General features: G+C 49.1%; 1 protein-coding gene across 3 annotated transcripts in view; it reads right to left on the minus strand.

Moving 5' to 3' along the window:
* Positions 1-26,763, minus strand: part of Capn3 (calpain 3) — a 35,297-nt gene that overhangs the window by 755 nt on the left and 7,779 nt on the right. Inside the window, exons 3-23 of one of the 3 annotated variants that reach the window (XM_090318548.1) lie at positions 23,933-24,002; positions 18,323-18,441; positions 16,901-17,034; positions 15,793-15,961; positions 14,456-14,599; positions 12,803-12,886; positions 11,411-11,496; positions 10,417-10,494; positions 9,568-9,728; positions 8,301-8,470; positions 8,106-8,117; positions 7,260-7,468; positions 6,326-6,362; positions 2,950-3,063; positions 2,138-2,215; positions 1,706-1,763; positions 1,558-1,622; positions 880-948; positions 722-800; positions 470-586; positions 138-196 (exon numbers count right to left, since the gene is read on the minus strand). In XM_090318548.1, coding sequence (XP_090174674.1) covers positions 138-196; positions 470-586; positions 722-800; positions 880-948; positions 1,558-1,622; positions 1,706-1,763; positions 2,138-2,215; positions 2,950-3,063; positions 6,326-6,362; positions 7,260-7,468; positions 8,106-8,117; positions 8,301-8,470; positions 9,568-9,728; positions 10,417-10,494; positions 11,411-11,496; positions 12,803-12,886; positions 14,456-14,599; positions 15,793-15,961; positions 16,901-17,034; positions 18,323-18,441; positions 23,933-24,002 — 2,112 coding nt within the window. Of the gene's footprint in view, positions 1-137; positions 197-469; positions 587-721; positions 801-879; positions 949-1,557; positions 1,623-1,705; positions 1,764-2,137; positions 2,216-2,949; positions 3,064-6,325; positions 6,363-7,259; positions 7,469-8,023; positions 8,052-8,105; positions 8,118-8,300; positions 8,471-9,567; positions 9,729-10,416; positions 10,495-11,410; positions 11,497-12,802; positions 12,887-14,455; positions 14,600-15,792; positions 15,962-16,900; positions 17,035-18,322; positions 18,442-23,932; positions 24,003-26,763 lie in introns of those variants that run through there. The other 2 variants (XM_090318546.1, XM_090318547.1) reach the window with 2 other exon arrangements.

Raw genomic sequence — 26,763 nt, forward strand, 5'->3', positions numbered from 1 at the left:
ATGAATGAGCTCCATGAGCTGCAGTCCCTGCTGGTTCCCCCGTTGTGTTCCTTTCCTACCCATCCCTCCGCCACTGTCTAGAAGCGAGGAGCATTCTGTCTTGCAGTGTTGGGTACAGGAGGGATGTGGCTGTTTACCTCAAGAACATTGAGTTTGATGATTCCATCCCCATCCTTGTCAAATGCATTAAAAGCTCCTGTGTAATAAAGAACGCACAGGTCAGTTACAGACGTGCTCCACCCCCCACCTCCCTGCTATCATGTGTCTTAAGGGAATGTGTGCCAAGGGTTGGTCCTCCAGCACACATACCTGCAGGTAACATAATCAGAATCCCTCCCCACGCCACCCTTTCCCAGACAGAGAGCAGCTTTGGTCTGTTCAGCCTGGACAGAGGTTCCCACATGTCCCCTGGGCGAGGACAGGGAAGGCTCAAGAGTTGGGGACGCTCCTCCCGCCGCTCCCCACTCACTGAACATGCCCTCCAGCCTGACGAAGCAGCAGATGAAGCTGTCAAAGTCGATGTTCATGTGCTTGTCTGCGTAGCGCATGGTGATGATGTCGTAGAGCTGGCTGTTGAGGTGGAACCCTGCGGAGGCCACAGCAGAGGAGCTGGAGTTCCATGTCCCTGCTCTTCCCACTCTGGACTCTTCCCTTCTCTTATTGACGGTCCTGGCAGCCTCGCTTCCCCCGGGTTAGGCTCGAGTTGCCGGCCACCCCTCACCTGCGTCGTTGACCGCATTTCGCATCTCGTAGCTGTTGATGGTGCCCGAATGGTCTGTGTCATAGCGTTTGAAGATTTTCTGAGAATGCGTTTGGAGACAGGTGACACACGGAGTCCCCGCATCAACCCCTCCACGCCCCCACCTCGCTCTCATCCACCTGCCAGGCCTTGATCTTTTTCCAGAGGTGGTGGAACTCCTGCAGGTTCAGCCGCCCTGAGCCATCTGTCTGGAGGAGGGATGTCAGGGCCAAGGGCACACAGTGAACTCCCCCTGCACTGGGGGACTGAGGAGGGCTCTGGGCTGGGGGTGGGGAGCTTCTCACCCGATACCCTGTGGAGCTGTGTAGCCTTCCTCTCTACAATCACCCCTCCTGCTAGCTTTATCATCTGTGGGGGCACAATTCCCCCCATTGTCTTTCCCAACAACCTCTTTCAAACCAGCAACCAGGATATTCTGAGTCAGGGTCTCCTTAAGTCTCTCCTCTCTCCCTCTCCCTCTCCCTCTCTCTCTCTCTCTCTCTCTCTCTCTCTCTCTCTCTCTCTCTCCTTTGCCAGTTGTAGGGCTTGAACTCAGGGCCTGAGCACTTGTCCTTGGGTTTTCTCAAGGCTAGAGCTCTGCTACTGGAGCCACAGCACCACATTCAGCTTTTTTTCTGTATGTGGTACCAAGGAATCGAACGCAGGTCTTGGTGAAGCTGCAAGCACTCTACCAGTAGGCCAAACTCCTGGCCCCTCCTTAAGTCTATTTTGGGGCGTAGCTGGGGCTCTGTCTTCCAGGCCATTCCTTAGCGTTTTCCTGGCCCCTGTGGGCAGATGATAGCAGGTGGGAAGGATACGTCCATGAGCGCGATCATGCTGCGGCAAGACTCCAGCGTGAACCCTTGTGTCTTCAGGTCCTTGTCTGGGGGATGGACAAGAGTGAGGAGCTGCTTCCAGACAGCCCGACTCCCTGCCCACCCCCTTCGTGTGGTCTAAAGTGCTCACGTTTGTTCACAACTGTGTTAAGGACATTCTTGAGCTCATCTGCACAGATCTCCATGTCCTGGGGAGGGAGGGAGGGAGGGAGGGGAGTCGTTACATTCGCGGGCAGTGCAGCTGCTGGGGCAGAGGCTCTGCAAAGCCAATCCCAGCTGTCCGCATTTGTGAAGTTCCAGTTGGCACTGCTGTCATGAGAAGCTGGGGTTTTTCTGGGGGAAGACGGTGCACAATACTGTACCCTCAGCTGTCCACCTTGTGTGGGCAGCTCAAACCAGAGGGCTCTGAGCCAGTGGACATGTCAGTCTAAAACCCAAGCGCTTGTGGGCATCTGTCCTGCACACGTCCATCACAAACCCCCTCTTCTGGACAGCAGAGAAATAGCCAGTCGCTGGCAGTTTAGCAAGAAGGGAAGTCAGTCCCGGGCTTGGAGATACTCACATCGCCTGCTATCTGTTTGAAAATGTTGCGGAACTGCTGCTGCTCCTCACGCTCCTGGTCAGGGTTGCCAGGCCGAGGCTGCGGAAACACAATGGAGGGATTCACGGGAAGCGTGGGCGACCAGGGCCGGGAGGACGCTCCAGGCAAACAGCCCAGGCGGCAGCAGGAGCTGGCAGGGATTTCTTAGTCCAATCTGGTGAGCTGGAGTGAGAACCACCTCGGCCTCCGCGGCTCTTTACTTCATCAGCCTGGCCACGCTTACCAGGCCAGCATGCAGACAGCTCGTGCCCCGCGACGCCATCCCCAGCCTTCTCCAGTGTTTAGAACTCGACCGTTCAACCAAATGATCAAGGAGCTGCCCACTGTCGTCCTCCCACCGGCCTCTGTCACGGAGGCTCAGGCCCACTCCACCCGCTGCACGTCCTCCAGACCGAGGGACGCAGACTTGCACCTCACTTTTGCCCTCAGCCCCACTTCCACTAAGCTTTGCATGACCTCGGCTCTGGAGGGCCCCATTTTCTATACTTAGGCCCCTGAGTCAAGAGCTCGAAGACTGAACAGACAGGCACTGTTCAGTCTTAGCTCTCAGGCAGGTCTGCTTCAGCCTTCGCTCGTCCTGCAGCCACTGTCCGGGAACTGAGCCCCACATTCCAATCATTTAGCAGGCAGCAGAGTTTAGAGGAACTTGCTCTAGATGGTGAAGACATGCCCCGTGGCAACCGCAAAGAGCACGGGGGAGGGGGAGGGGGAGGGAAGGGGGACCCCCCCTTATTGTGCACTCATCACACCCTTCGCAATACATGCACAACAACCTGCGGGGATTTCTCTTGCTTATCAGGGCTTGCTTTGTCTTTGCCCTCCTCTGACACCTGGTCCACACCCAGTTCCTTGTTGCTGTTTGCTCGGTCTGAAACGAAGATGATGGGCTGGAGAGAAGAGGGGAGTGGACAAGGGCAAGGGAGGAAGCAAGGATTACTGGTTGAGTGTGTGCAGGAAGTCCGTCTGCACCCCTCTCCCCAGCAAGCCTGTCCATCGCCCCTCAGGATAGGTGGGGACAGCGCAATGAGGTCTGACCTGTGAAAATGCTAAGAATGTTGAGAGCAGCTTGATCCATGACACTGATTTGCAAGTACTACTGAATTTTTTCCCCCAATAGAAACATTTTACACTTCCCTAGAATAGGTATATAGATAAGCCCTGGTCGTACATGCCTTGAGGCTGGGGCAGGAGAATCACAAGTTCAAGACCAACCGAGGCAATATGGACAATCTCCAAACAACTTCCAATGCTACGGTTAGTAAGGCAGACAGAGCCCCCACCCCTCATCGTCAAACTCTTTCCAGTGGCCAGTGAGGCGCCTCCGATGAATCTGCAGAGTACAGACTGAAAAGGCCGGACATCGGCCTGGTCAGACCACCCGCAGCCCTAGGCCTGGCCTGGCCTCAGTGCACTCGGCCATAAAGGGGTAAAACTCGTCTCTCCTCCTGATGGGGAGGGCTCTGCGGCGATCGGATGACATAGCTGGATGTAAGCCTGGGCTCAAGGCTCAGGGAAGGTGATGCACAGATACAAGAGACTGGAAAGATGTGCTCCTGCAAATGAAGAGGTGGGGAAGGAAAGCTGCCATGTCAGGCCCCGCTGGTGGGGGCTGTGCACGTCTGGAAAGCCAGAGGAAGCCAAGGGCCTCGGAAGTGCAGTGAACAGCGGGTAAGTAAGCATTCTCAGAGCAGAAAAGCAGCCTGGCTGGAGAGCTCCCTGTGTCCCCAAGCTGGGTCTGGGGTAGCTGAAGTGAGCAGACAAGGAAACAGCCTTGGCACCTGGCAGGCCCCGGAGGGGCTTGCACAAGCGACTGAAGCTTACAGGGGACCCAGAGCAAGCAGAGACCCCTGTGTGCGGGGACTGTGGGCGTGCCATGGCCACATGGCACCCTGCGAGGCACGCGTGTACAGATACAAGCGCAGGTCTGGATGACACCGCCTCAGAGTAGAGGAGGCAGGGCACCAGGAGCGTGGCCAGGAAACACAGGGCTTGGAGGTGGAGATGGTTCCCCTCTCCAGCTGTCCCACTGGTTAGCTGAGTCCTGGAACAAGTCACTTCTCTGCGTCTGTGCTCTCGGGAGTAATGACAGTGCATACTTTGTAGACGTTGTTATAACTGGGGAAGCTGTGTCTGCTATGTGTGAGCCCTGGGCTGGGCTAGACTCCCCACCTTGAGAACTGGGGTGACGCATTTTAGGTGCCACCACAAACATTAGCAGCAAATCCTGTCTGGTGACTCAGGACCCAGATCTCTGGAGTGGGACCCCCTTGCGTAGGTTAGTTTGTACCTTTTCTCCCTCTTTTTTTTTTTTTTGCCAGTCCTGGGCTTGAGCTCAGGGCCTGAGCACTGTCCTTGGACTTTCTCAAGGCTAGAGCTCTACCACTTGAGCCTCAGCACCACTTCCGGCTTTTTGCTATGTATGTGGTACCGAGGAATCGAACCTGGGTCTTCATGCATGCTAGGCAAGCACTCTACCACTAGGCCAGACTCCTGGCCCCCTTTTCTCCCTCTTAAAATGGAAATCAGTCCCTGAGGAAAAGCAGCTAGAAGAGTCCCAGCACAAAGCCTTCCCCCAGCCATCGCTGTCACACAGCCCCCCAGGGCTCAGGGAAGGCAGGTGAGGGAGAGGCAAACTGGATACAGACATACCTGCATGCACTTACACATGCACACACACACATGCACAATGCTCTACTCACTCCCCCATTACACCCACCTTGGTTTTTTTCTTTTTCTGTATAAGAAATGGAAACAATACATGGAGAATGAATGAACATGTCTAGATTTTATCTGAAGCTTGGGGGAAGGCGCCTAGGTCCAAATAGCTGAACTGGCTCCAGAAAAGAGCACGGGGTGAGAAAGAAGAGAATTCCTCCCCGTTCCTATCAGAGACTGCCAGCTGATGGGGCTTTGTTTTATTAAGTCTCTCTTATTGGATATAAGTGTGGAAAGAAACCTCTGGCTCTTTTTAAAAAAATATATAATTGGTTACTAAAATATTGAACACGAGGCTCACTCAAACTATCCTGAAAATGAATTTGACTTGTGGAATGTTTAAAAATAATTTTTGAGCAAATGTTTAACATGGAAAACCAGGTTCGGGGCTCCCTTTGTAAGCGTGAGGTTTGGCTGCTAGGCTGGCAGCGTCGCGGGTAGCAGTCCTCCCCTGGGCCACCACCTCTGCACCCTCCAGTTGTCCCTCCAAACAGAAGCCAAATGTCATCTGAGAAGCCGCAGAGGGACACCCAAAGCCCTGCACCTGCTGCTCTATTCCGTGAGGTGGAGCATCTGAGAGCATAGCCTCTGACTGCAGCCATCCACAAGGTTAACCACAGAACCAGATGCATGGGGCGCTGGAAGCAAACGTGTGGAGCCCTGGGAGATCTAGCAGTGATGGTGGCTGTCGCTACCAGGAAAACACTTCCGTCGTACCACTGAGCACAAGACTGTTTACTAACCAATGCTAAAAACCCTAAGACTCCTCCACGTGAGACCCCCAGCATACACTGGCTGTTTCTAATATGGGGAGGCCCAGCCACTGACACTGTTGAGTCAGACCTTGAATCTGAGTTCCAGTCCTGCCTGCCGCTTATCCGCTCCATAAATGCAAGGAAGACTTGGCTCTCTTGCTCCAGAAGTAGGGCTGATAACCTCATCTACCTCTCAGAAAACTTGCAAGCACCAAATGAGATAACACATGTGGAAAATACCTTGAAATGTGCAAAACCTGTGGATGACAACGTCTGCCCATGCTGGAGTGGACAAGCCACGCTGTCTCTCAGTCAAACAAACCACTGCCAGGCACGTTATTATTCTTCCCACTTTGCAGATTGAGAAACAGAGTCAGGGGGCCAGGTGTGTGGTGCCTCTGGTTTTGATGGGGGTTCAGGGCAGGTATACTTCCTTTTGCTACCTGGGAACTCTTATTGCCCAACCCCCCTGCTCCCTTCCTCTAATCATTTGTCCCCCGATCTTCCCAGCCCTGACTCACAAAATGCCCAAAAGTATGAGACCCACGTCTTCTGTCCATGCCCAGCAGAAGTTGAGGTGATGTGATGTGGTCACACAGCCTCCCGCGTCCCTCTGCTGGTCCTCACTCTCCCCATCCCCCCACACCTGGCCCTTCTCACATGTAAGTCAACCACTCACCACTGGCCGATCCACAGAGATTGTATTTTCAACTTCCCTGCGAAAAACACAAACATGCAGGCGTCTCAGCGACACTAGCAGCAAGACGCCATGAAGGACGCGGTCGCATGGCTGCTCGGGTGCACAAACTGGGACTAACTTAAGGGAAACCCTGGGGTTAAACATCCGCCCCAGGAACCAGCCACAGGCAGGCATCGCTGCCAGCAGCCAAGGCCAACCACACGGGTTCTTACTGGTGCCACCCAGAGCTCCCCAGAGCTACGACCCAGCTACTCATCTTCAGACCTTGCATTTCCTCCGTGGACAGAGATCAGAGTGACAGGGCCTGCAAACATATCTGTGAGGGCCAAGGGCAGGATATGGCCATGCTGGCAGGCCTTGCCACCCTAACCTAACACTTCAATCACCCACAAGGTGTCTCCTTATTTTAGGTGTATATCACTATCTCAAAATGCAACATATGCCCGGGCTCGGTGGCTCACGCCTATAATCCTAGCTACTCAGGAGGCTGAGATCTGAGGATCGAGGTTCAAAGCCAGCCTGGGCACTAAAGTCTGTGAGACTTATCTCCAATTAACCCCTAGAAAAAAATGGAAGTGGTGCTGTGACTCCAGAGATAGGGCAGTAGCCTTGAGCTGAAGAGCTCAGGGACAGCGCCCAGACCCAGAGTTCAAGCTCCATGACCAAAATAACTAAGTAAATAAAAACAAAGGTATAAACGTCCGCTTCCTAGCCATTGTTACCTAAAATACCTGGGACATGCCCATGACAAATAAGGAAGGAATGGCTTAGGGAGTTCTCACAGCTCAGCAGTAGGGAAGAGGCAGAAGTTGGCTGACACATCCCAGGAACCCTGAAGAAGACTGACCCAGCTGTTTCATCCTGTCTGATCTCTGGAAAGGGGCCCTGGGAGAAGAGCCAGGCTAGTACTCACTCAGAGAGGTTCCTCTTCTCGGAGAAGACCCGGAGGATGAACTCCCCCTCCTGGTGGGGCTCGTAGGTGGAGGGCACGATGACGTACTCGCTGGGGGGCAGGCGGAAGCGCTGCGACACCTCCCGCATATTGATGTAGGTTTTGCTCCGGGCCTTGGAGGCGTTGTACAGGAAGAAGTCCTTCTGCAGGTGCTGCTTGTTCCCATGCATCTAGGACACAGAGGAGCCTGTGGGACCTGAGGCTGAGGAGGGCAGCCCTGGCCTGTCCACAGTCCCCTCCGGGAGTTGATTCCCAATTCCCTAGTCCGTCTTCACATCTGGACCCTCAAATAAGCTCAACGCCACTGAAGCTCCCCGTCTCATCTCCTCGCCCTTTTTCGCTGTGATTCAGGAGTGTGGCCGAGTCTCTCATTCTGCCACACACGGCCACCTACCAGGACTGGTGCTCTCCTGCTGCGAACCCCCGCAGGCTGCGGAGGACCCCAAAGGAGCAGAGGGGCCTTGCCTGAGTTCTGAGAAGAGGTGATTCCTCCATCCCAGAGCCCAGCCTCAGAACTTGTGTGTGTGTGTGTGTGTGTGTGTGTGTGTGTGTGTGTGTGTGTAGTTACCAACATGTGCCAGAATGAGTGTGTGTGGGGGGAGTGGTATGAGCTGAGCAGTGTCTGGTAGAGGAGGGAGAGTATCCATCCCAAACCTGCAATACCCTGACCACCTGTTCTGCAGTTGAAATCACATGGGCAGGATCCTCTCCTACCACAGCCTCACCCTCGAACCCCACCAGCCAGATTCTTGGTGAGCCACAGATGGACTCGGGGCCCCCAGGGAGTGCTGCTGGCCACTGCTGTACCTCTTTGGGAACCTGAGGAGAAAGAGATGAAAGATGCCTCAGACGGGAGGATCTGAAGATGCAGCGCTGGCGGGTGAGGGCGCCCCCCGGCCTGACCCCACCCCACCCTCTGCTTGTTACAAACACTGCAGGCCTGGCAGAAGGAACTCTGGGAACCCTCCTTGCTGCCAAGGTGGGCTTCCAGGTGCTGCATACCTCATAGATGGCAAAGCCGATGGTGAACAGGTTGGCCCCCAGCTTCCGGTCCTTGCGGCGGTTCTTCTGCATCAGGGCCACCAGGAAGCTGCAGATCACCTCGGAGTCATCGGGGTCGTCATCTTCCTCTAGGAGCTTTAGACGGTACTGTGGGTTGGTCCAGAAAGTGTCTGTTTCCCGCAGAAAGGAGATGCACATTCAGACCCCTTGTTTGGATAAAGGACAGGGAGGAAAACGAGACCCAGAGAACCTGTCCTCTATACCTTCGGTAAATGGTTCATTCAAGTATGGACTGCACAGGGGGCTAATAAGCCATTATTTCTAGAGTATCTTGTGAGGTTTTTCCAAAGGAGACTGGCCTCTGAGTCTGAGGACTGAGTAGGAAAGATTCACCCTCAAGGTCAACAAGCACTGATCAGCTGGGGGATCCTGATAGACCGAAAAGGCCAGACATGGATTTGCTTTCTCCTCTGAAAAGAGGATTTCCTTTCTCTTCCCTCAGATATAATAAATTCAGACTTTCTGGTTTTAACTCCAGGATTTACACACTAGACACAGTTCTCAGGCCTTTAGCCTTGAGTGGAAAATTATATTACCAGCTTCCCATGTTTTGAGGCCTGTAAACTTGTAGTCTACAGACCCCTGAATTATTCCAGAACTATCCTCAAACTGACACAGTATTATTAAACACTGTTACCAACTCTCAAAACCTCAGTAGGTAGGGAAGGATTTGCTTTTTTTTTTTTTTTTGTCATTTCTGGGGCTTGAGCTCAGGGCCTGGGCACTGTTCTTGAGCTTCCTCAAGGCTAGGGCTCTACCACTTGAGCCACAGCACCACTTCCAGCTTTTTTATGTATGTGGTAGCAAGGAATCAAACTTGGGTCTTTGTGCGTGCTAGGCAAACATTCTATCACTTAGGCAAAACTCAAGACGCTTTTTTGTTTGTTTTGTTTTATTGCCAGTCCTGGGACTTGAACTCAGGGTCTGGGCACTGTCCTGAGCTTCTTTTGCTCAAGGCTAGCACTCTACCACTTTAGCCACAGCACCACTTCTAGCTTTTTCTATGTATGCGATACTGAGGAATCAAACCCAGGGCTTCATGCATGTGAGGCAAGCACTCTACCACTAGGCCAAACTCCTGGTCCATGGGAAGGACTTAATAAGATAGCAGGTATCTGGAGCTTAGTAAAGACTCAGTACATGATGGTTAGTATTGTTCCGGAGTCTGTTCTGCTTGGACCACTCCCCCGTCGAGAGGAGCTCCCACCTGGGAAGTTGCGGCAGCCTCCAGCAGAGCAGCCCCTGACCCAGCGGCCCTCGTTCACTGACACGGTCCAGGTCTGAAGCTTATCAGACTCCAGGGCATCAGCTGTGAGGTTGCAGATCTCCAGCTTTGTGAAATGGTAGATGAAGTCATCATATGACATCCTGAGAGGTTGAAAGACAAGAAAGACCAGCATGGGTGCAGGTGGGAGAGGGCAGGGGAAGGGATGGTTCTGGAACGAGTGCAGCATAGTATGTTAGTTCTCTGGAACTTGATCAAGGGCCAAATGGATGCTGGTTTTTCTTTTTAGAGAAAACACACATGTATCTTCTCCAAACTACTAACCAGGGCTTCTAGGAATAAAGCTCAAATGTCTTGGGGCAAAGAGCTAGACATAACTGTACACCAGGCACAGTGCTAGGCTCAGTAGGAAAAGATACCATGTGGGAAAGGACAATGTAGCAAGCAACTTGAAGGGTGATGAACATCACAAGTAAGTGTGTCTGAGTCCTGGGAGGCCCAGAGGAGTCCTTTGAAGACTGAGCACAGGTGAAGCGATGAGGGGGTAGGTGAGCAGAGTTTACCAAGCTTACAAGAAAGCCAGGCTAGTACCAGGGAGCAAATGTGGCTAGAATAGGGGCCACATGGCCTGGTCCTGAGGTAAGTCATCCCTGTGACGGGAAGTCCATTCTCAGAACCTCATCCCTACCGGGCCTCTGACTGGAGGAGGAGAGCAAGGCCTGATGTCCCCGGGCTGGAGCCTGACAGCATCTGCCTTGGGACTGAGTCTGAGCTTTCACCTCTCTGCTTCATCCCTGCCTCTTCACAAGCTTCCTGGGGTCCAGCACTCACCAGAACTCTCCATCCTCAGTGACCTGGTGCTGCAGACGGTCCTTCTCTTCTTTGTCCACGAAACTCCAGTCTTTCCAGCTGGTGGTGAAGCACAGAGATTAGGGGAGGAGGAAGACGGGAAGGCCTGGTGTGTTACGAAGACGGGAAGGCCTGGTGTGTTACGACCGAAGGCATCTGAGCGAAGCTGCAGCCAGAGTGAACCATCAAAATGCCTTTTACCATGTTCACTACCAAGTCCTGGTTTTCCCTCTGGGGACCAAATAAAGTAGGAACTCAGGCAGCTGCCAACTAGAAGGTTCCAGTAGAGGCAATCTGGAACCAGTGAATGAGTTGAATGTAGAGCACTGCAGAGCCTGCATAAATTCTTCACATTGGTTATTTTTATTGCTCCAAGTCTATTTCCTACCCCTTTCCTTGAGATTGATTCTCACTATGCAGCCCAGGCTGGACCTGAACTGGCAACCCTCCCACCTGAGCCTTCATGTGCTGGGATTACAACTGTGTGCCACCATGCCTGGCAGACTATTGCTTCTAGTGATAAGCCAAGTAAAGTTCTTGTGGTGACCAGGAGAGGGAGAAAAATCTCAGTAAGTTCTTTTCAGAAATCAGTGACATTTACTCTTCATAACTGCCTGAAGGTACTAATATGGCCACCATTTTACAGATAAAGCAACAGAGACACCAGAAATGAAAACTGTCCATCATTAACCCTTTGAGCTTATTTATCCAAGCTTTCTGAAATCCCTCCTTCTGGCTATGACTGGCAGTGTGACCTGTAGCTCCCCCTCCACAGGTCATGTCCTTTCATTGGTCTTTTTGCATGCTAAGGACTTGGACTCTCAGGGAAGTGAGCCCGTGAGGCGATCACTCTGTCACACATCCTCAACAGGTCTTTGATTCTGAGGGTGATCTGGTACCCTCATGCATTCTCACAGTACAGTACTCCACCCTGCTGTACTCCAGCCCCACTGTTTCCACACGGGGTCCCACCTACCCATCACTCCAAGAGCCATTCCACTCCACCTGGCCCCAGGGGTTCCGTAGCCGCACCAGCTTCACTTTCTCATCTTTGAATGTGGCCTTAGGTAAAGAACAAAAAAAGTATTCTTCAGACCCTGGAGACTGTCTGGAAAGGAGAACTCCGGTCTTGTGCAGGGGGCCAGGGTAGGAATGGAATGAGCCTGTTATGACACCGTCTTGCCTGGCATTGCCCAAGTAGCCCCCGCCTTTTTTTTTGGCCAGTCCTTTGACACTTTTAGTTCTTCTGAGAACCAGTTTTCCAGTCTTTCTACCTTCCTCCAATCTGCTGCAGTGAGCATACATAAGATAATGAATGGTGTGGAGGCCAGGAATTTGGCCTAGTGGTAGAGTGCTTGCCTAGCATGCACGATGACCCTGGTTTGATTTCTCGGTACCACATACATAGAAAAAATCTGGAGCTGGGCATGGTGGCTCACGCCTGTAATCCTGGCTACTCAGAAGGCTGAAATCTGAGGATCAAGGTTCAAAGCCAGAAAATGTGATGTGGGGCTTAGTTCAAGGGTAGGGCGGTAGCCTTGAGCTGAAGAGCTCAGGGACAGTGCACAGGCCAAGTTCAAGCCCCATGGCCCATTAAAAAAAAAAAAAAAGCCGGAAATGGTGCTGCAGTTCAAGTGGAAGAGTGCTAGCCTTGAGAAAGCCCAAGGACAATGCTCAGGCCTGGAGTTCAAGCCCCAGAACTGGCCAAAAAAAAAAAAAAAAAGATGGAGACAATAGTGCCTCTTTGTTCTTCTCTTTCTTTTTTTTTTTTTTGCCAGTCCTGGGCTTAAGCTCAGGGCCTGAGCACTGTCCTTGGACTTTCTCAAGGCTAGAGCTCTACCACTTGAGCCCCAGCACCACTTCCGGCTTTTTTCTACATGTGGTACCAAGGAATCGAACCCGGGTCTTCATGCATGCTAGGCAAGCACTTTAACCACTAGGCCAAACTCCCGGCCTCTTCTCTTTCTTTTACAACTTCCATATTGGGTACTACAAGCCAGACTAGATTCCTGTTTCTGACATGACCTAGGAAAGCCCAAAAGCTCCAGAGGAACAAAACACAGTAACTGAACCTGAGAGAGTGGGACATATGGTAATATAGTAATCTGATTCGGTAAGACAAAGGTAGTATTTCTTAGAAACACTGGAGAAATGGCCATTGTAGGCACTGAGAGTGAAGTATCATGTGTCACCTTCCACCATTCCCACAGACCCCTCCATCCCCAGGCCCTTGGCTTGGACATTGAATGGAGCCCCCTGAAAGAGGGCAAGCTCTGTGGGTGAAGGAGGCCAGAAAGGGGTGACATTCTGACTTCGGGAGGTCAACCCAAGTAGGTCCCCATCCCCTGCCAAGCCCCACCAGGCTCACCTCCTCTAGTCCAGTGACAGAGTAGGCATGACCCTTGACTAGCCCGCAGGCCATTCTTGTTTCATACTGAACTGGAACAATCGTCTGTGGGATGAGAACCGGTCGGCCCATCAGGCGCTGAGGAGAGGTCTACTGCTTGAAGACAGGGTGGTATGTCCTTCTTGGGTTCTAGAGGGTAAGGACTACTCCACCCCCTGAAAGTGTACTGCATGACGAGGAGCAGACCCCTCATGGGCCCTTCAATAGCATCCAGAAGACACAGCCCCGGACCAGGGCTGCAGAGGCTTTGTCCTGACCACCAGAGGCCTCAAGTGGGGAAGTATGTTTCTGCTTCTACTTTTGCTCTCTGGGCCACATCAAATGAGAAGGAGGATAATGGGAGCTGTCCTAGATATGGGGTCCTGCCTTCCTATGAGCTTACCCAGAGTTGACTAAGTGATTGAGAAAATGGTTGAATGCAACCTATGGAAGTATACTTTTTATGTTCCTCAACTCCATACCTGTCAAGAACATGACATTCAAGAAACCATAGGCACAGTGCCCAGGGAAGGAATTATGAGGTGGTGGATCTCTGCTCAGGCCTGACTGTGCCTAAAAGTACAGGGGTAGCTGTTTCATTTGCAAAAATGTTCAAGTTATCCAGACAGGGGTCCTTGGAAAACAGGTAGGATCTCCAAAGCCCAGTGAGATTACAGACATCAGTGAGCCTACTAACACAACACAAGGGACCTTCCCAGAGCCATATGGGGCCACAGAATTTCTGAAGCCTCTTTTGGGGTGGAAGTTAAACCAGGGTTTTTTTGGATATCTGTCTCCCAGATTTTAGTCTTCATATAATCCAGACCAAGAAAGAGCTGTTAGAGAGACCCCCTTCTCCGTCATGTGACATATCTGAAATAAGACTTTTGTCATATTACCCAAGAATACCACTGCTATGACCTAGTAGTTCTACTGCTGGGAATCTGTCCTGGGGTAAAGTCATAGATGTATCTGTTGATATAGCATTTAAAAAAATAATAGCAAAAAAAAAATCTCCAACTATATACGATATATAGTTACTAAATTACAACATACCTGCATGCTAGAACATTGTATGGCTATTAAAAGAGTATTATAAAGTAATCAATTACATATTAAGAACATATAACTAACTGAAGAAGGCAGGCTACAAACCGATAAGTATAAAATTTTAAAAGATAAACACATAGGGGAGCCAGGAGTTTGGCCTAGTGTTTGCCTAACATGTACGAAGACCCAGGTTCGATTCCTCAGTACCACATACACAGAAAAAAAAGCTGGAAGTGGTGCTGTAGCTCAACTGGCAGAGCTCTAGCCTTGAGAAAGCCCAAGGACAGTGCTCAGGCCCTGAGTTCAAGTTCTATGACTGGCAAAAAAAAGTTAAATAAATGAACACATAGATTAAATACATACATGGAAAAAACCTTAAGTATATCAAATGTTGAGTCAACTGGGGAAAATCTAGGTTGAATTTTCCTGTGTTCTCAGTTCTCTCTGTGTTCCTCGGTCTTCTTTAGTACTAGCATATGAAGAGACAGATTCTGTCCACTAAACTAGTGGACAAAGTAAGAACAGTGTGAGGGAGTCTGGCACAGTGTCATGTGGGGTGGGGGGGGCAGGCAGAGGCGTACACACCCGGGAAGGTCTGTCATCTGAGCCTCTGGGGTCAAGGTCTGAATCCCTGAGCAGCGAGTTATCCATATTCCTCACCATCCGGGCAATCAATTCCCCCATGTTCAAACCAGAAGGAGAGGTTCCATAGGTCATGTTCGTGCCATCCTGAGACCCATCAGGGCAGGGATCAACCCGAGAGAGGGAGAAGAGCACAAAAAGAAGGGAGGGGAAAGGAGGTAGAAAGTGGGAGGGGACAGACAAAGGAAAAGATGAGAGATTAACAGAGCATGAATGGAGAAAAGCTGAAGAAAAGGGATGCTTTATAATAAACCCTGTAAGCTTTCCTTTTTTTTTGGTGGGTCATGGGGCTTGAACTCTGGGCCTGGGCACTGTCCCTGAGCTTTTCAGCTCAAGGCTACCACCCTACCCTTGAGCCAAGCCACACTTTCCACTTTCTAGAGGTTAATTGGAGATAAGAGTCTCAAGTCCTTTTGTGCCCAGGCTGGTTTTGAGCCTTGATCCTCAGATCTCTGCCTCCTGAGTAGCTAGGATTATAGGTGTGAGCCACCATACCTGACTTAAATATTATACCTTATTTATTTTTTTGGTCTATTGTTGGATTTGGCATTGTCCCTGAGCTCTTCAGCTCAAGGCTACCACCCTACCCCTTGAGCCAGTGCCACTTAACCCTGCAAGCTTTCTTATTCACAGGAGGTACTGGGAGAGAAAGAGAGATAGGAATTACTGAAACAGAGTATTGTACATTTAAGAAGCCATCCAAGTAAGCATCTCCTAAAATCTCGGCCATAGTCAGCCATCTTGCTTTCTGGCTCAGTTTGTATCACCAGTTTAACGGAATGGGGACTACAGGCTACCCTTCCAGGTAGCACAGAGTCCATGAATCAAGCCTAGGAATTTTGAGGCTTTCTTAGGGAAATGGTGAACTCAGGTAAATAAGCAAGAATATGGTGAGCTTATGGGGGCATGCTTGGACGGCACAATCCACCCAAAGGAGTAATCTCCAGACACAGGCCTCTGGACCTAGTTCCATTTAATTTCTAGAGTTTAATACTTGCTCAATCTCTCCCCCACCCACCTACTTCCACCATCTCTTCCTCTTCTTCCATCTTTTTGAAATCAACAGGAAGATTTTGAAAAATTCCTAATTCCTCAGTTTCAACATCGAGAATTCTCTCTTGAATGCTGCTGACCTTGTATTCAATCCCCTGACCCAGACTCCCAAATAATGAGATTACAAACAGTTCCTACTTCTTAGAACAGAAGAAAGTTATCCCAGAAAAAAAAAAAAAAAAAAAGTACCAAAGTGAAGTCCCCGCCCTGCCCCCGCCCTGACTCACGTCGATGGAGCAGCCCATGAGGGAGCCTCTCTCAATGGCTTTCCTCATGATCTTGTACATGTCTCTGGGAGCCTCCTTGATCTCAAAGAACTCTGTTACCCCTCCTGTGAAGTCCTCCATGGCCTCTGTGGTATTCCCTCCTTTCAGGGCTTCATAGGAACCATGGAGCCTTGAAGAGAGAAAGAAATACAACATCAACTATGCAGTCAGAGTTCCAAGAAACACGACCAAGTACCAGTTCCCCTAAACTATCTGTGATGTTCTCCCATCAATTCCCCGTCAACCCTGCGAGCTAATCAGATGGTTGTGATGATTCTCTTTCTTCACAAATAGCAGAGATAGACTTGGGAGCTAAGAGGCTCACCCAAGGCCAGAAAAACTGGCATTAAAACCCGGCCAGGGCTGGGAATTTGGCCTGGTGGTAGAGTGCTTGCCTAGCATACACAAAGACCTGGGTTCCATTCCAGTACTACATACATAGAAAAAAGCCGGAAAGCTCAAGTGGTAGAGCTCTAGCCTTGAGAAAGCCCAAGGACAGTGCTCAGGCCCTGAGCTCAAGCCCAGGACTGGCAAAAAAAAAAAAAAAAAACAACACAAAAAAAACCAACCCAGCCAATCCCATTTCCTTACATTCTTTTTTCCTCCATTTGGGGAACCCTGAGATAGGACTGTGCTATGGCCTTTAGCAGTTGGAGTAGGAGCTTTTAAATTGACAGATATTATTGCTTTATGAATATGCTACAAGCTTCTGAGTTTGAATCAAGAAAAATCCTAGGATCAGAGACACACACCTCCCTGTCCCCCCGCCAAATGCACAATTATGCACATATACACATTCTGCTTTTGCCATCCACTTTCCTATCCCTAGTTCTTCCTCATATTCTTTTTTTTTTCTTTTTTTTTTTTTTTGCCAGTCCTGGGCTTGAGCTCAGGGCCTGAGCATTATCCTTGGACTTTCTCAAGGCTAAAGCTCTACCACTTGAGCCTCAGCACCACTTCCGGCTTTTTTCTATGTATGTGGTACCAAGCATCATGCATGCTAGGCAAGCACTCTACCACTAGGCCAAACTCCCGGCCCCCTTCCTCATATTCTTAAGTGTTGTCTTACTTAGCATAGGCCTTTTCCAGCAGAGCACTCCAGAACTCATTGCGATGGTTGGATTTAGTGAAGACCAGCTGGTTGTTGTAGGTTGGCAAACAGTCATCAATAACCACATCCACCCAGTCTCCATAGCGCCAGAACTGCAAGTAAGAAACACAGTCCCATACTTAGATTGGTACTGGTAATTCAATCTTACTCCTGAATTCCTCTGGGGACTCTGATCTAAGATCAGTACCATTTCCAAGGCCTGGTGTCCTGGTATCTGTTCATCCCATTTTGGGTTTGACTAATAAATCTATTTCCAAGTGAGCTTCTTGAGGGGATGAAGTGAGTTAAACACCGTTTGATCTCTTTTGTAGAGTTCAGCCCACTCACGGGCACGGTGGGCCCTATGAGAATCATAGGACTTGAGATTTCATTGCCCTGTTACTGAGGTCAGGACTGGTACCTAAGTATAGGTATTTTTTAGCTGTCCAAGGTGATGTAATGTGCCACCAAGATTGAGAACTCCCGTGTAAGTAGAGTTGCTGTGTGGATTTACATATTTCTGGATGACAAAGCAAGGTTGAAACGAGAGAGAGGGGAGTGTATAACCCACAATATGCTCTTGTTATCATGAGAACACTGTTCAGCCACTTCATTTAAGATTGGTTTGAATTGAAGGTCAAATACACTCTAATCTCCCTCCCATGTGCCTTTCTCCTCCTTGCAAAAAAAGGCCATCCATGTGTCTGATCTTCGTATATGTGGCCCTTTAGGTAGAATACCTTTACATATCAGCAGGAAAATAGCAGTGTGTTGTCATGGGAAAGAGACACAAATCAGGGCCTTTCTCATTCTGCAGGCAGACCCTGTGGGAGGCCATCAGTGCTGAGACATGCGGCCAGTATGAATGATGAGTCATGCCTGGACATTAGGAATTGGAGACAGACAGACTCCCCAGAGCCCCACAGGTATAAGATCCCTGCATGCAGAATTGTCATTAACTCCAGTCCAGTAACTACAATTTTTTTTTTTGCCTAGAAATTTTGCAATTCTGATTCTAGAATCAAAAGATTTAGTTCTGGGACATACCGTAAGCTTGACACCCATAATTACCAGAATATTCTTGCAGAGGTGAATGAATGATAGACTTGTAGAGCTGACAGAGCTCCAGTACAACCCTAGGGGCCCTCTGACAGGAGGGAGATTAGCAATTGCACAGTGGAGCATGCTGCATGGATGACCTCCTGCTTTTCAAGGGCACAAGGGATGGTGCATGGGCTTAGGGGGGTAGACATAACTAACTGCTTCCCCATAGATTTGCAGCAGGAAGGGGACTGCTGCCCACTGCGGGAGGGTGAGCGGGATCTTTTCTAGAGACCCTAGAAGGTCAAGGTGAGGAGGCCAGCAGTGGATGGCCTGCAGCTGACTCTCTTCTCTGCTCACCTGGAAGTGGAAGATCCCTGCGTAGTTTTCAGTGAAGCTTTGATCATGGGGTATAACTCGGAAAAGTAAGTGCTCATTCAGCGTCAAGCAGGCAATGGCTGCGAGAAACCAGCAGTCCCCTGCAGGCAAACACATTGGGCAGGGTTGAGGGAATGAGAAGACCCAACCCCAGCAAGCTGCTCTGTCTCAGGTGTCTCGAGTCCAGCCTGACCTCACAGAAGTGTGAGCCCAGGTAGGAAGCTTCGGTCAGGAATCCCTCGACAATGGGATCAACCAAGTACCCCATCCTCAGGTCTGGACACTTTCTGAAGACCTGGTGCAAGTTCTCCTTTTTTTTTTTTTTGTCAGTCCTGGGCTTGAGCTTAGGGCCTGAGCACTGTCCTTGGACTTTCTCAAGGCTAGAGCTCTACCACTTGAGCCTCAGCACCACTTCCAGCTTTTTGCTATGTATGTGGTACCGAGGAATCGAACCCGGGTCTTCGTGCATGCTAGGCAAGCACTCTACCACTAGGCCAAACTCCCGGCCCGCAAGTTCTCCTTTTTGTGGGGAGCCGGAGCAGCCAAGACGGCGCCTGTCCCCTGCCTCGCTCATTGTATACAAATTTCTTAGTTCCCCTTAGTGGGTGTGTGAGTGCAGAGCCTTTGCTCGCCCGCTGCGTCTGCGCGTATGACGTCAGAGGCCTGACCAATCCCGAGTTTTAAAAAGACCTTAGCAGCACAGCAGCCAATGGAAAAAGTCCCGCGTTCCTTGATTGTATATAAGCAGCTGCACTTCCCTGCCCCGCGCCCCTCTGCTTCAAGCCTTCCCTTCAAACGAGTTGCTCTTCATTAATAAAGCGTGATCGAGAAGGATCCTCGTGTGGTGTCCGTTCTTCCCTGCTGGTCAGGGGTGCCGGGCGCCGCAACTGGTGCCGAAACCCGGGACCTGCGGAGGGGCCGAAGAGGATCCAGAACTTGACACGTGAAGAGGACTCCTTCTAGGTATGTTGTTCTGAGAAGTTCCTGTCTGGGTGCTTGTTATCGTTCTTCCTCTGTGGTTTGTGTTAACTCGGTCTTTAAACATCAGTATGGGTAACTCTTTAGGAAGTGTGTGCCGTATAAGGGACTTCTGTGCCCCTTTACAGGCCCTTCTTAAACAGCGTGGGCTGAGAATTTCCCGGGGCACAATACATAGAGTGTTAACAGATATTGAGATACACGCCCCATGGTTTGCGGAGTCTGGAGATCTCTCACTGGCCTGTTGGGATATATTAGGCGAGGACCTGAATAGAGCTCTAGAAAAGGGAGGGGTCTCCCGCGCCACGTTGCCCATATGGAGAATGGTACGCGCTTGTTTGGAGGAGGGCAGAAATACTGAGATTATTAAAGAAGGGAGGAAGGTATTAATTAAGCACCAGGATAGTCTCTCGGAGTCATCGTACAAGGAAGGAGGGACCACCAAGAGTGGGGTAAAATGTAAGAGAAAACAAAAGAATGGAATTGAGGGACTGCAGCCCTCACAAAGTACAGTGCAGGAGGAGGAGAGAAGAGAAAAGAAAAAACAGGAGGGACCAAGGAGCTCCCTCTATCAGGATGCAGGAGAGTCAGATCAAAGCACAGATAATGAGGGGGAAGGGCCCCCGGAGGAACAAAGTTCAGTGGAGGAGGAGGAGTTACAGGAACAGGCTGCCAGGTATGAGGCTGACAGATACAGCCCCAGGGGAGGATTTGGTGCAGACAATGGCCAGGCTCGACCTGCCCCCTCTGCCCCACCCCGCTACATCCCAAAGAAGGGAAGTTCCTTTATTAAAGCCCGCACCTGGTCTCGGTTGGCCTCTGCTTTTCCTGTTTTTGAAAATCCCATTACGGGACAGAGAGTTTTTGAGCCAGTTTCTTATAAAGCTTTAAAGGATCTCATGGCCGCTGTACAAAATTATGGTCATTCTGCAAATTACACCATTGCACTGGTTCGTCGATTGCAGACCACCAGCATGACTCCAACGGACTGGTATGAGGTTGGACGTTCTTGCCTGACGCATGGCCAGTACCTTGATTATTGTGCTTCCGCAGCAGATTTGGCCGCTGCCAGACATAGGGAGAATGTACTGGCGGGCTGTCCTCACTGGTCAGCTGAAATGTTATTAGGAAAAGGCCCTTATGCAGCGGACCAGACTGGGTATCCTAATGAAGTCTATCAACAAATTAATAATATTTTTTACAGGGCTTGGAAGTCCCTTGCCAGTCGGGGGGAGCGCCGTGGTAACCTTACTAAAGTTGTTCAAAAACCTACCGAGCCTTTTACAGACTTTGTTGGGCGAGTCCTAGAGACCGCAGATAAATTATTTGGGGACCTAGAGGATCACATGCTTTTTATCCAACAAATTATTTTTGAACAAAGCCTCCCTGAATGCCAAAAGGCTATTATTCCTATAAGAGATAAGCCCTTACAAGATTGGATTAGGGCCTGCCGGGAGGTGGGAGCCCCTGTGAGCTTGGATAAAATTGTTGCTGCAGTAGCTGAGACCACTAGAATTAATTCAGGACTATGCTTCAACTGTCAAAAGCCAGGACATTTTAAGAAGCAATGTCCCAATTTAAAATATTCAAAGCAGAGGCCCCCTCGCGAACCGGGACTTTGTCCACGATGTAAAAAAGGAAAACATTGGGCAAATGAGTGCAGATCAGTTAAAGATGTGAATGGACAGCTTATCCCACAACCTCCTTATGCCTCTGCCGGATTTCGCTCTTTTTGCACTCAAATGCAGGTAGTTCATTCTACTGGCCTTCCTTACAATCCCCAGGGTCAGGGAATTGTGGAACGCGCCAATAGAACACTTAAACAACTTTTATTTAAACAAAAGGAGGGAATAGGCCGAGATGCCTCCCCCAGAGAAAGGCTGGCCATTGCACTGTTTACCTTAAATTATGTAACAGTGGATGACAATGGACAATCAGCTGCTGATCGGCATGCTGGAAAAATGGCAATACCACCCACACAAAAAGTAATGTGGAAAAATGTTATCGATAACAAATGGTATGGACCGGATCCTGTAATTCAGAGATCCAGGGGAGCTGTTTGTGTTTTTCCACAGGGACAGGAATCCCCCCATTGGGTGCCGCAGCGCCTCGTAAGGATATTGGAGGAAAATCAAACGCCTAAAGAGGATGATGCGAAACAAAATCCTGGGAATAATCCTGTTAATAATTCTTCTGCTGCCACGACTTTGGATGAAGAGACAGAAGGGAAAAAGCAACAAGGAAAGGACGATGTGGGCAGTGATGAAGACCTTTCCATTACCAATGCCTGTGACTAATGCTTCTTCCATTTTCCCCTTTGTGCCACCAATTCTTCCTTGCAACTTCCCTAGGACTGCAAGGTTCCCTATGCCTTACCCTGTCAAAAAATCTGTCCTTCTGTGTTAGGCTGGTTTCTCAAAAATTGGGTCGCTCTGATTATTTTAAATTGTTCTGCCATAGAGTGTAAATTGAGTCAATGCTGGAGCCGTTGCCTACATTTGTTCCAGTTCCTGTGAATGTTTGTTGCAGTTTGTTTTGGGTTTTGTGTCTTTAGCCTTTGGTTGCTCTGCTGAATGAGGTCTCGCAATAAGAGAGAGAGAGCAATGCTTGTTCATGCACTCACTGCCTTGGAGCAGGGACACTCCCCCAAAATTTGGCTTGCAGCTTTAAAGGCCAACTAAAACTGCCCTGTACTGCCTTTGCACCCTCGAGACCTTAGTCTATTGCACGAGGAATAGGAGTATAGGCAGTCAAGAGTTGTGAAATGATGGACAAAGTACCACTCCTGACCCTAACAGGTCAGGGAGAGCATGTGCGTCAGCATATGGGTCTGCGCCCCTAGCCCATCTCCACAAAGGGAAAAGAGGACCTGGAGGGGAGGGATCCAGGGTTGGCCGCCTGGGTCACTCCTCTAGAGTAGGACCTCAAGTTTTACTTTGGAGGACAGCACCTCTACTCTCTTCACAACAGGTATGTTGGCCTGCTGCGTTAAAACAGAAAGGGGGAGATGTGGGGAGCCGGAGCAGCCAAGACGGCGCCTGTCCCCTGCCTCGCTCATTGTATACAAATTTCTTAGTTCCCCTTAGTGGGTGTGTGAGTGCAGAGCCTTTGCTCGCTCCGCTGCGTCTGCGCGTATGACGTCTGCGCGTATGACGTCTGCGCGTATGACGTCAGAGGCCTGACCAATCCCGAGTTTTAAAAAGACCTTAGCAGCACAGCAGCCAATGGAAAAAGTCCCGCGTTCCTTGATTGTATATAAGCAGCTGCACTTCCCTGCCCCGCGCCCCTCTGCTTCAAGCCTTCCCTTCAAACGAGTTGCTCTTCATTAATAAAGCGTGATCGAGAAGGATCCTCGTGTGGTGTCCGTTCTTCCCTGCTGGTCAGGGGTGCCGGGCGCCGCACCTTTTGCAGAAGAAACTCATGTCCTTCTTAGGCCTCCATGGCGAAAGAGTGATGGGTGAGGCAAACTGACTTCTTCCTGCTCTGTGGCTTCAGCCTTCTGACCTCAGGGAAGACTGAGTGTGCAGAGAACCCTCGGCTAAGCAGCTCTGTACCTGAAGGAAGTTTAGGAGGTTGCCCTGTAACCAGTGTAGCGAGAGGCCCTACAACAGGGCATTGCTGGCAAGGGAATTCAATGGGGACATTTCCTTATTCCCTGCCTCTCCCTTCCATCAAAGTAGTGTATATAGTAAGGGTATGAACACTGTGAATGTGCGTGTGCATGTGTGCATGCGTGTGCGTGTGTGTGTGTGTGTGTACACTTAGGGAATATACCTCATACAGTCATACACTTATTCATTCTTTAAAGGACGAGTTAACTTCCACAGTAAATGAAGGAAGAAAGGGAGGCCGAGACCTGCCCAAGGCCATCCTCCTGCTCCTTTCTCTGGAGCAGTCAGTCTGTCCTTGGAAGCTGTGTATTGGTTAAAGGGTGCAGGGCCTGTGGGCAACCTTCTCTCTGGTGCAAGAACCTGGGTATCCAACACCTTCTCTTCTTCCCCTGGAGTCAGGCAAGCCAAATGCTTTTCAGTTAGTGTTGGGCGAAAGACCTTTTCCTTCACGTTTTAAGTTGGGTCTGTTGATGGTGTCTCCCAGTGTACTTTGCAGAGCTCCTCTGCTGTCTGCACCAAGTGAAGAGGCTGAGAGAAGGCCTGGTAGGACAGCCGAGAGAAGGAGCAGACAGAAGCTTGGATGCTCCCCCATGTGGTAAATGTCATCTTTGTGGAGCTGTCCTGGGGCACTGGAGACCAGAGTTTGTCACAAAGTGTTTTTTTCCCTTTTTAGTGTTGCATCTTGTGTGTGGATATAGATTCTCCATGTACCCAGTCACAGAGCTGTGTTTGAAGGAAGAGGAGGATCGTTAAAAGCAGGAATTTGCAATGCTGAGTGTGTGTTGGTGTCCTGGAGTCTCCATGTGACATATGTGACACAAGACAATGTGCTAATGGGAAATAGGAAAAGAAGCAGCGCCATCACCATCACCTGGGCCAATGAGCATCATGGCGCTGCTGGGTGCATTAGACATGCATTTTGTCTCTTTACTTCCCGGAGGGAGGACCACACCTTTTCATCACCCGAGTCAACTGGCAGTCCTCAGTGGGAGGACTTTCCTACCTAGATCTCCTTGACAGATGTCAGTCCTATTGGCTCCGCCGATGATAAATCGGGGGTTCTCACAAATTTCCTGTGAAACACAAAGGAAACAGTCAGGCCATATACTAATAATAGCTATCATTTATTGGATTCCATTATGTAGTGCTGGTACCAGGTGTCAGGAACTTTACCACTCATCCAAGTCCTTAAAACAGCCCTGTGAACTCGATACTATTGTCATTTTTCAGCGGGGGTGGGGATTTCAACATGGCCTTTGTGTTCTGGAATAAAAGCCAGGAAGAGGAGGAGGAGGAGGAGGAGGAGGAGGAGGAGGAGGAGGAGGAGGAGGGAGGGAGGGAGGGAGGGCGGGCGGGAGGAGGAGGAGGAGAAGGAGGAAGAGGAAGAGGAGGAGGAGGAGCAGGAGCAGGAGCAGGAGGAGTGGCAGCAGAGGAAAACTGAGGCTCAAAGAGATTGGGGAACCTTAAATAGTAGAAGCCAGAGCATGCCTACTTTTCACTGTTGCATGCTGTTCCTCCACACTGATATTATCTAAGTAGGCAAACTGAGTTCACAACCCTGAAAAAGTAAAAGCATGCCTTTTGCTTTGTTATGTCAGAAAGAGGATACGTATCTTTTTTTCTCCCCAAGATGTGACAACTTAGATATTTAGAGTTGGCATATGCCCCAGAGTACATAGGATCTGAATGTTTTGTGGAGTTGGAAGAGTGGCTCAGGTGGTAGAGTTCCAGCCGAAGAGTGACAGCGTCAGATGCGGAATTTCAGTCTTGATCTCAGACCAAAAAAAAAAAAAAAAAAAAAAGGGAAGAAAAACTTTTACAAAGGGTTTGAATGCTCCGGAAGCAGAGAGTAAATTTTGTGTGGTATGCCATCTGTTGTCAGGCACATAATTTGCTCAAGTTCACCCAGCACAGCACTAGGCAACAGCAACTTTCAAGCCTAGGTACTAGGTTCTGTGTAGCCCCACAGAAACCAACAGAGGGCGCTCTTGATTTTGTTTGGAGATAACAAAAGTCCTTCATGTTCTTTTAATTAGAATTATCATATAATTGCATTATAATAATTAAGCGATTATAAAACACATAACAAGAATACAGATTTATTACAGATTAAATAATAAAGATTGTTTCATATGGAATAATAAGTAAATAATAAATATTATTATATAAGTATGGATTTTTCAGTTTGGTTTGGTTTTAACATTACTCTCTGCAACTTCAAGAAACCTTGCTATTTCTACAATGCTCACTCTCTGTCACTCCCCCCTTACATCTTTACCCAGCTGTCCAATATACCCAAGAGAACAGATGCTTCCCACACTCAGGGATGCCTCTCTCCTACTGAGGGGAAGCCTAGCTCTACCACACCCCAGCCCTCCTCTTATTGCAGAGCTGCATGCAAGGTCAGGATAAACTACTAGTACCATCTCTGAAGAAGTAAAGAAAATGAACAAATACTAAAACCTAGAATTGAAAAATAACTTTCCCCAAATAGTATATCTGATATGTGCTTTCAAAGAGTAAAAGGGCCAAGAGTGATAGAGCTGAAAAGAGAGGAGGATAAATCTAGTGTTAAGATTTCAGTAAGCACAGATCAAACAGGCAGAAAATCAGTAAGAATATAGTTAAACTGAAGTCTATCAATTGACTTGATTGAACTGACATTAAAAGAAGACTCCATCCAAAACTGGAAGAATAGAGCCTTCTCAAATGTAATATGTCCCTGAGACAGATCACATTCTAGGGCATAAAATATGAAAACAACATAATTCTTTACTTAATTTTTTAATTAAAGAATTTATTAACATTGATTTTTACATCATATTTCAAATGACGTGTTTAACAACTAGTTATTCAAGAAGAGAATCTCTATATACAATCTACTTCATTTTTTTAACCACAGGAACTAAAGCAATACTGGATCATAACCCAAAACAAAAAAATAAATATGTGTTGTTACTTGTGTTTACCTGCTTGCCTAGAAGTTCAAATTCCAGCACTGCAATCAACCAATCACTCAAGTGATTACATAAAGAAATAGAAAATAAAAGGGCTAGGAATTTATCTCAGTGGAAGAGTACTTTCTTGGCAAGTGCAAGAACTTGAATTCAGGCCGGGAGTTTGGCCTACTGGTTAAAGTGCTTGCCTAGCATGCATGAAGACCTGGGTTCGATTCCTTGGTACCATACATAGAAAAAAGCCAGAAGTGGTGCTCAGGCTCAAGTGGTAGCGCTCTAGCCTTGAGAAAGTCCAAGGACAGTGCTCAGGCCCTGAGCTCAAGCCCAGGACTGGCAAAAAAAAAACAAAAAAAAAAACTTGAATTCAATCTTCAGTACCGTATACATAGAAAAAAACCAAGTGGTAGAGCCTTGAGAAAGCCCAAGGACAGTGCTCAGGCCCTGAGTTCAAGTCCTAGGACTGAACTAGCAAAAGAAAAAAAAAGAATATTTTGAGCTATACTTGATCAGAGTTAAAGGAGGCCATATAGAGTAAAACCACAGGTAAATGGCTACTATAGATGGCACCTTTTCATACAATTGTCACAACTTTTCTGTAAGTCTGATAATTGGTATAAAATTAAAAGGTCACTTAATCAAGAGGTTTAGTGATGTAAAGATTTTTTTTCAGGGCCGGGAGTTTGGCCTAGTGGTTAAAGTACTTGCCTAGCATGCACGAAGACCCAGGTTCGATTCCTTGGTACCACATACATACAAAAAAGCCGGAAGTGGTGCTGAGGCTCAAGTGGTACTGAGGCTCAAGTGGTAGAGCTCTAGCCTTGAGAAAGTCCAAGGACAGCGCTCAGGCCCTGAGCTCAAGCCCAGGACTGGCAAAAAA

Source organism: Megascapheus bottae, chromosome 25, assembly GCF_031878675.1.
Source record: "Megascapheus bottae isolate mThoBot1 chromosome 25, mThoBot2.hap1, whole genome shotgun sequence".
NCBI classification, from domain to species: Eukaryota; Metazoa; Chordata; class Mammalia; order Rodentia; family Geomyidae; genus Megascapheus; species Megascapheus bottae.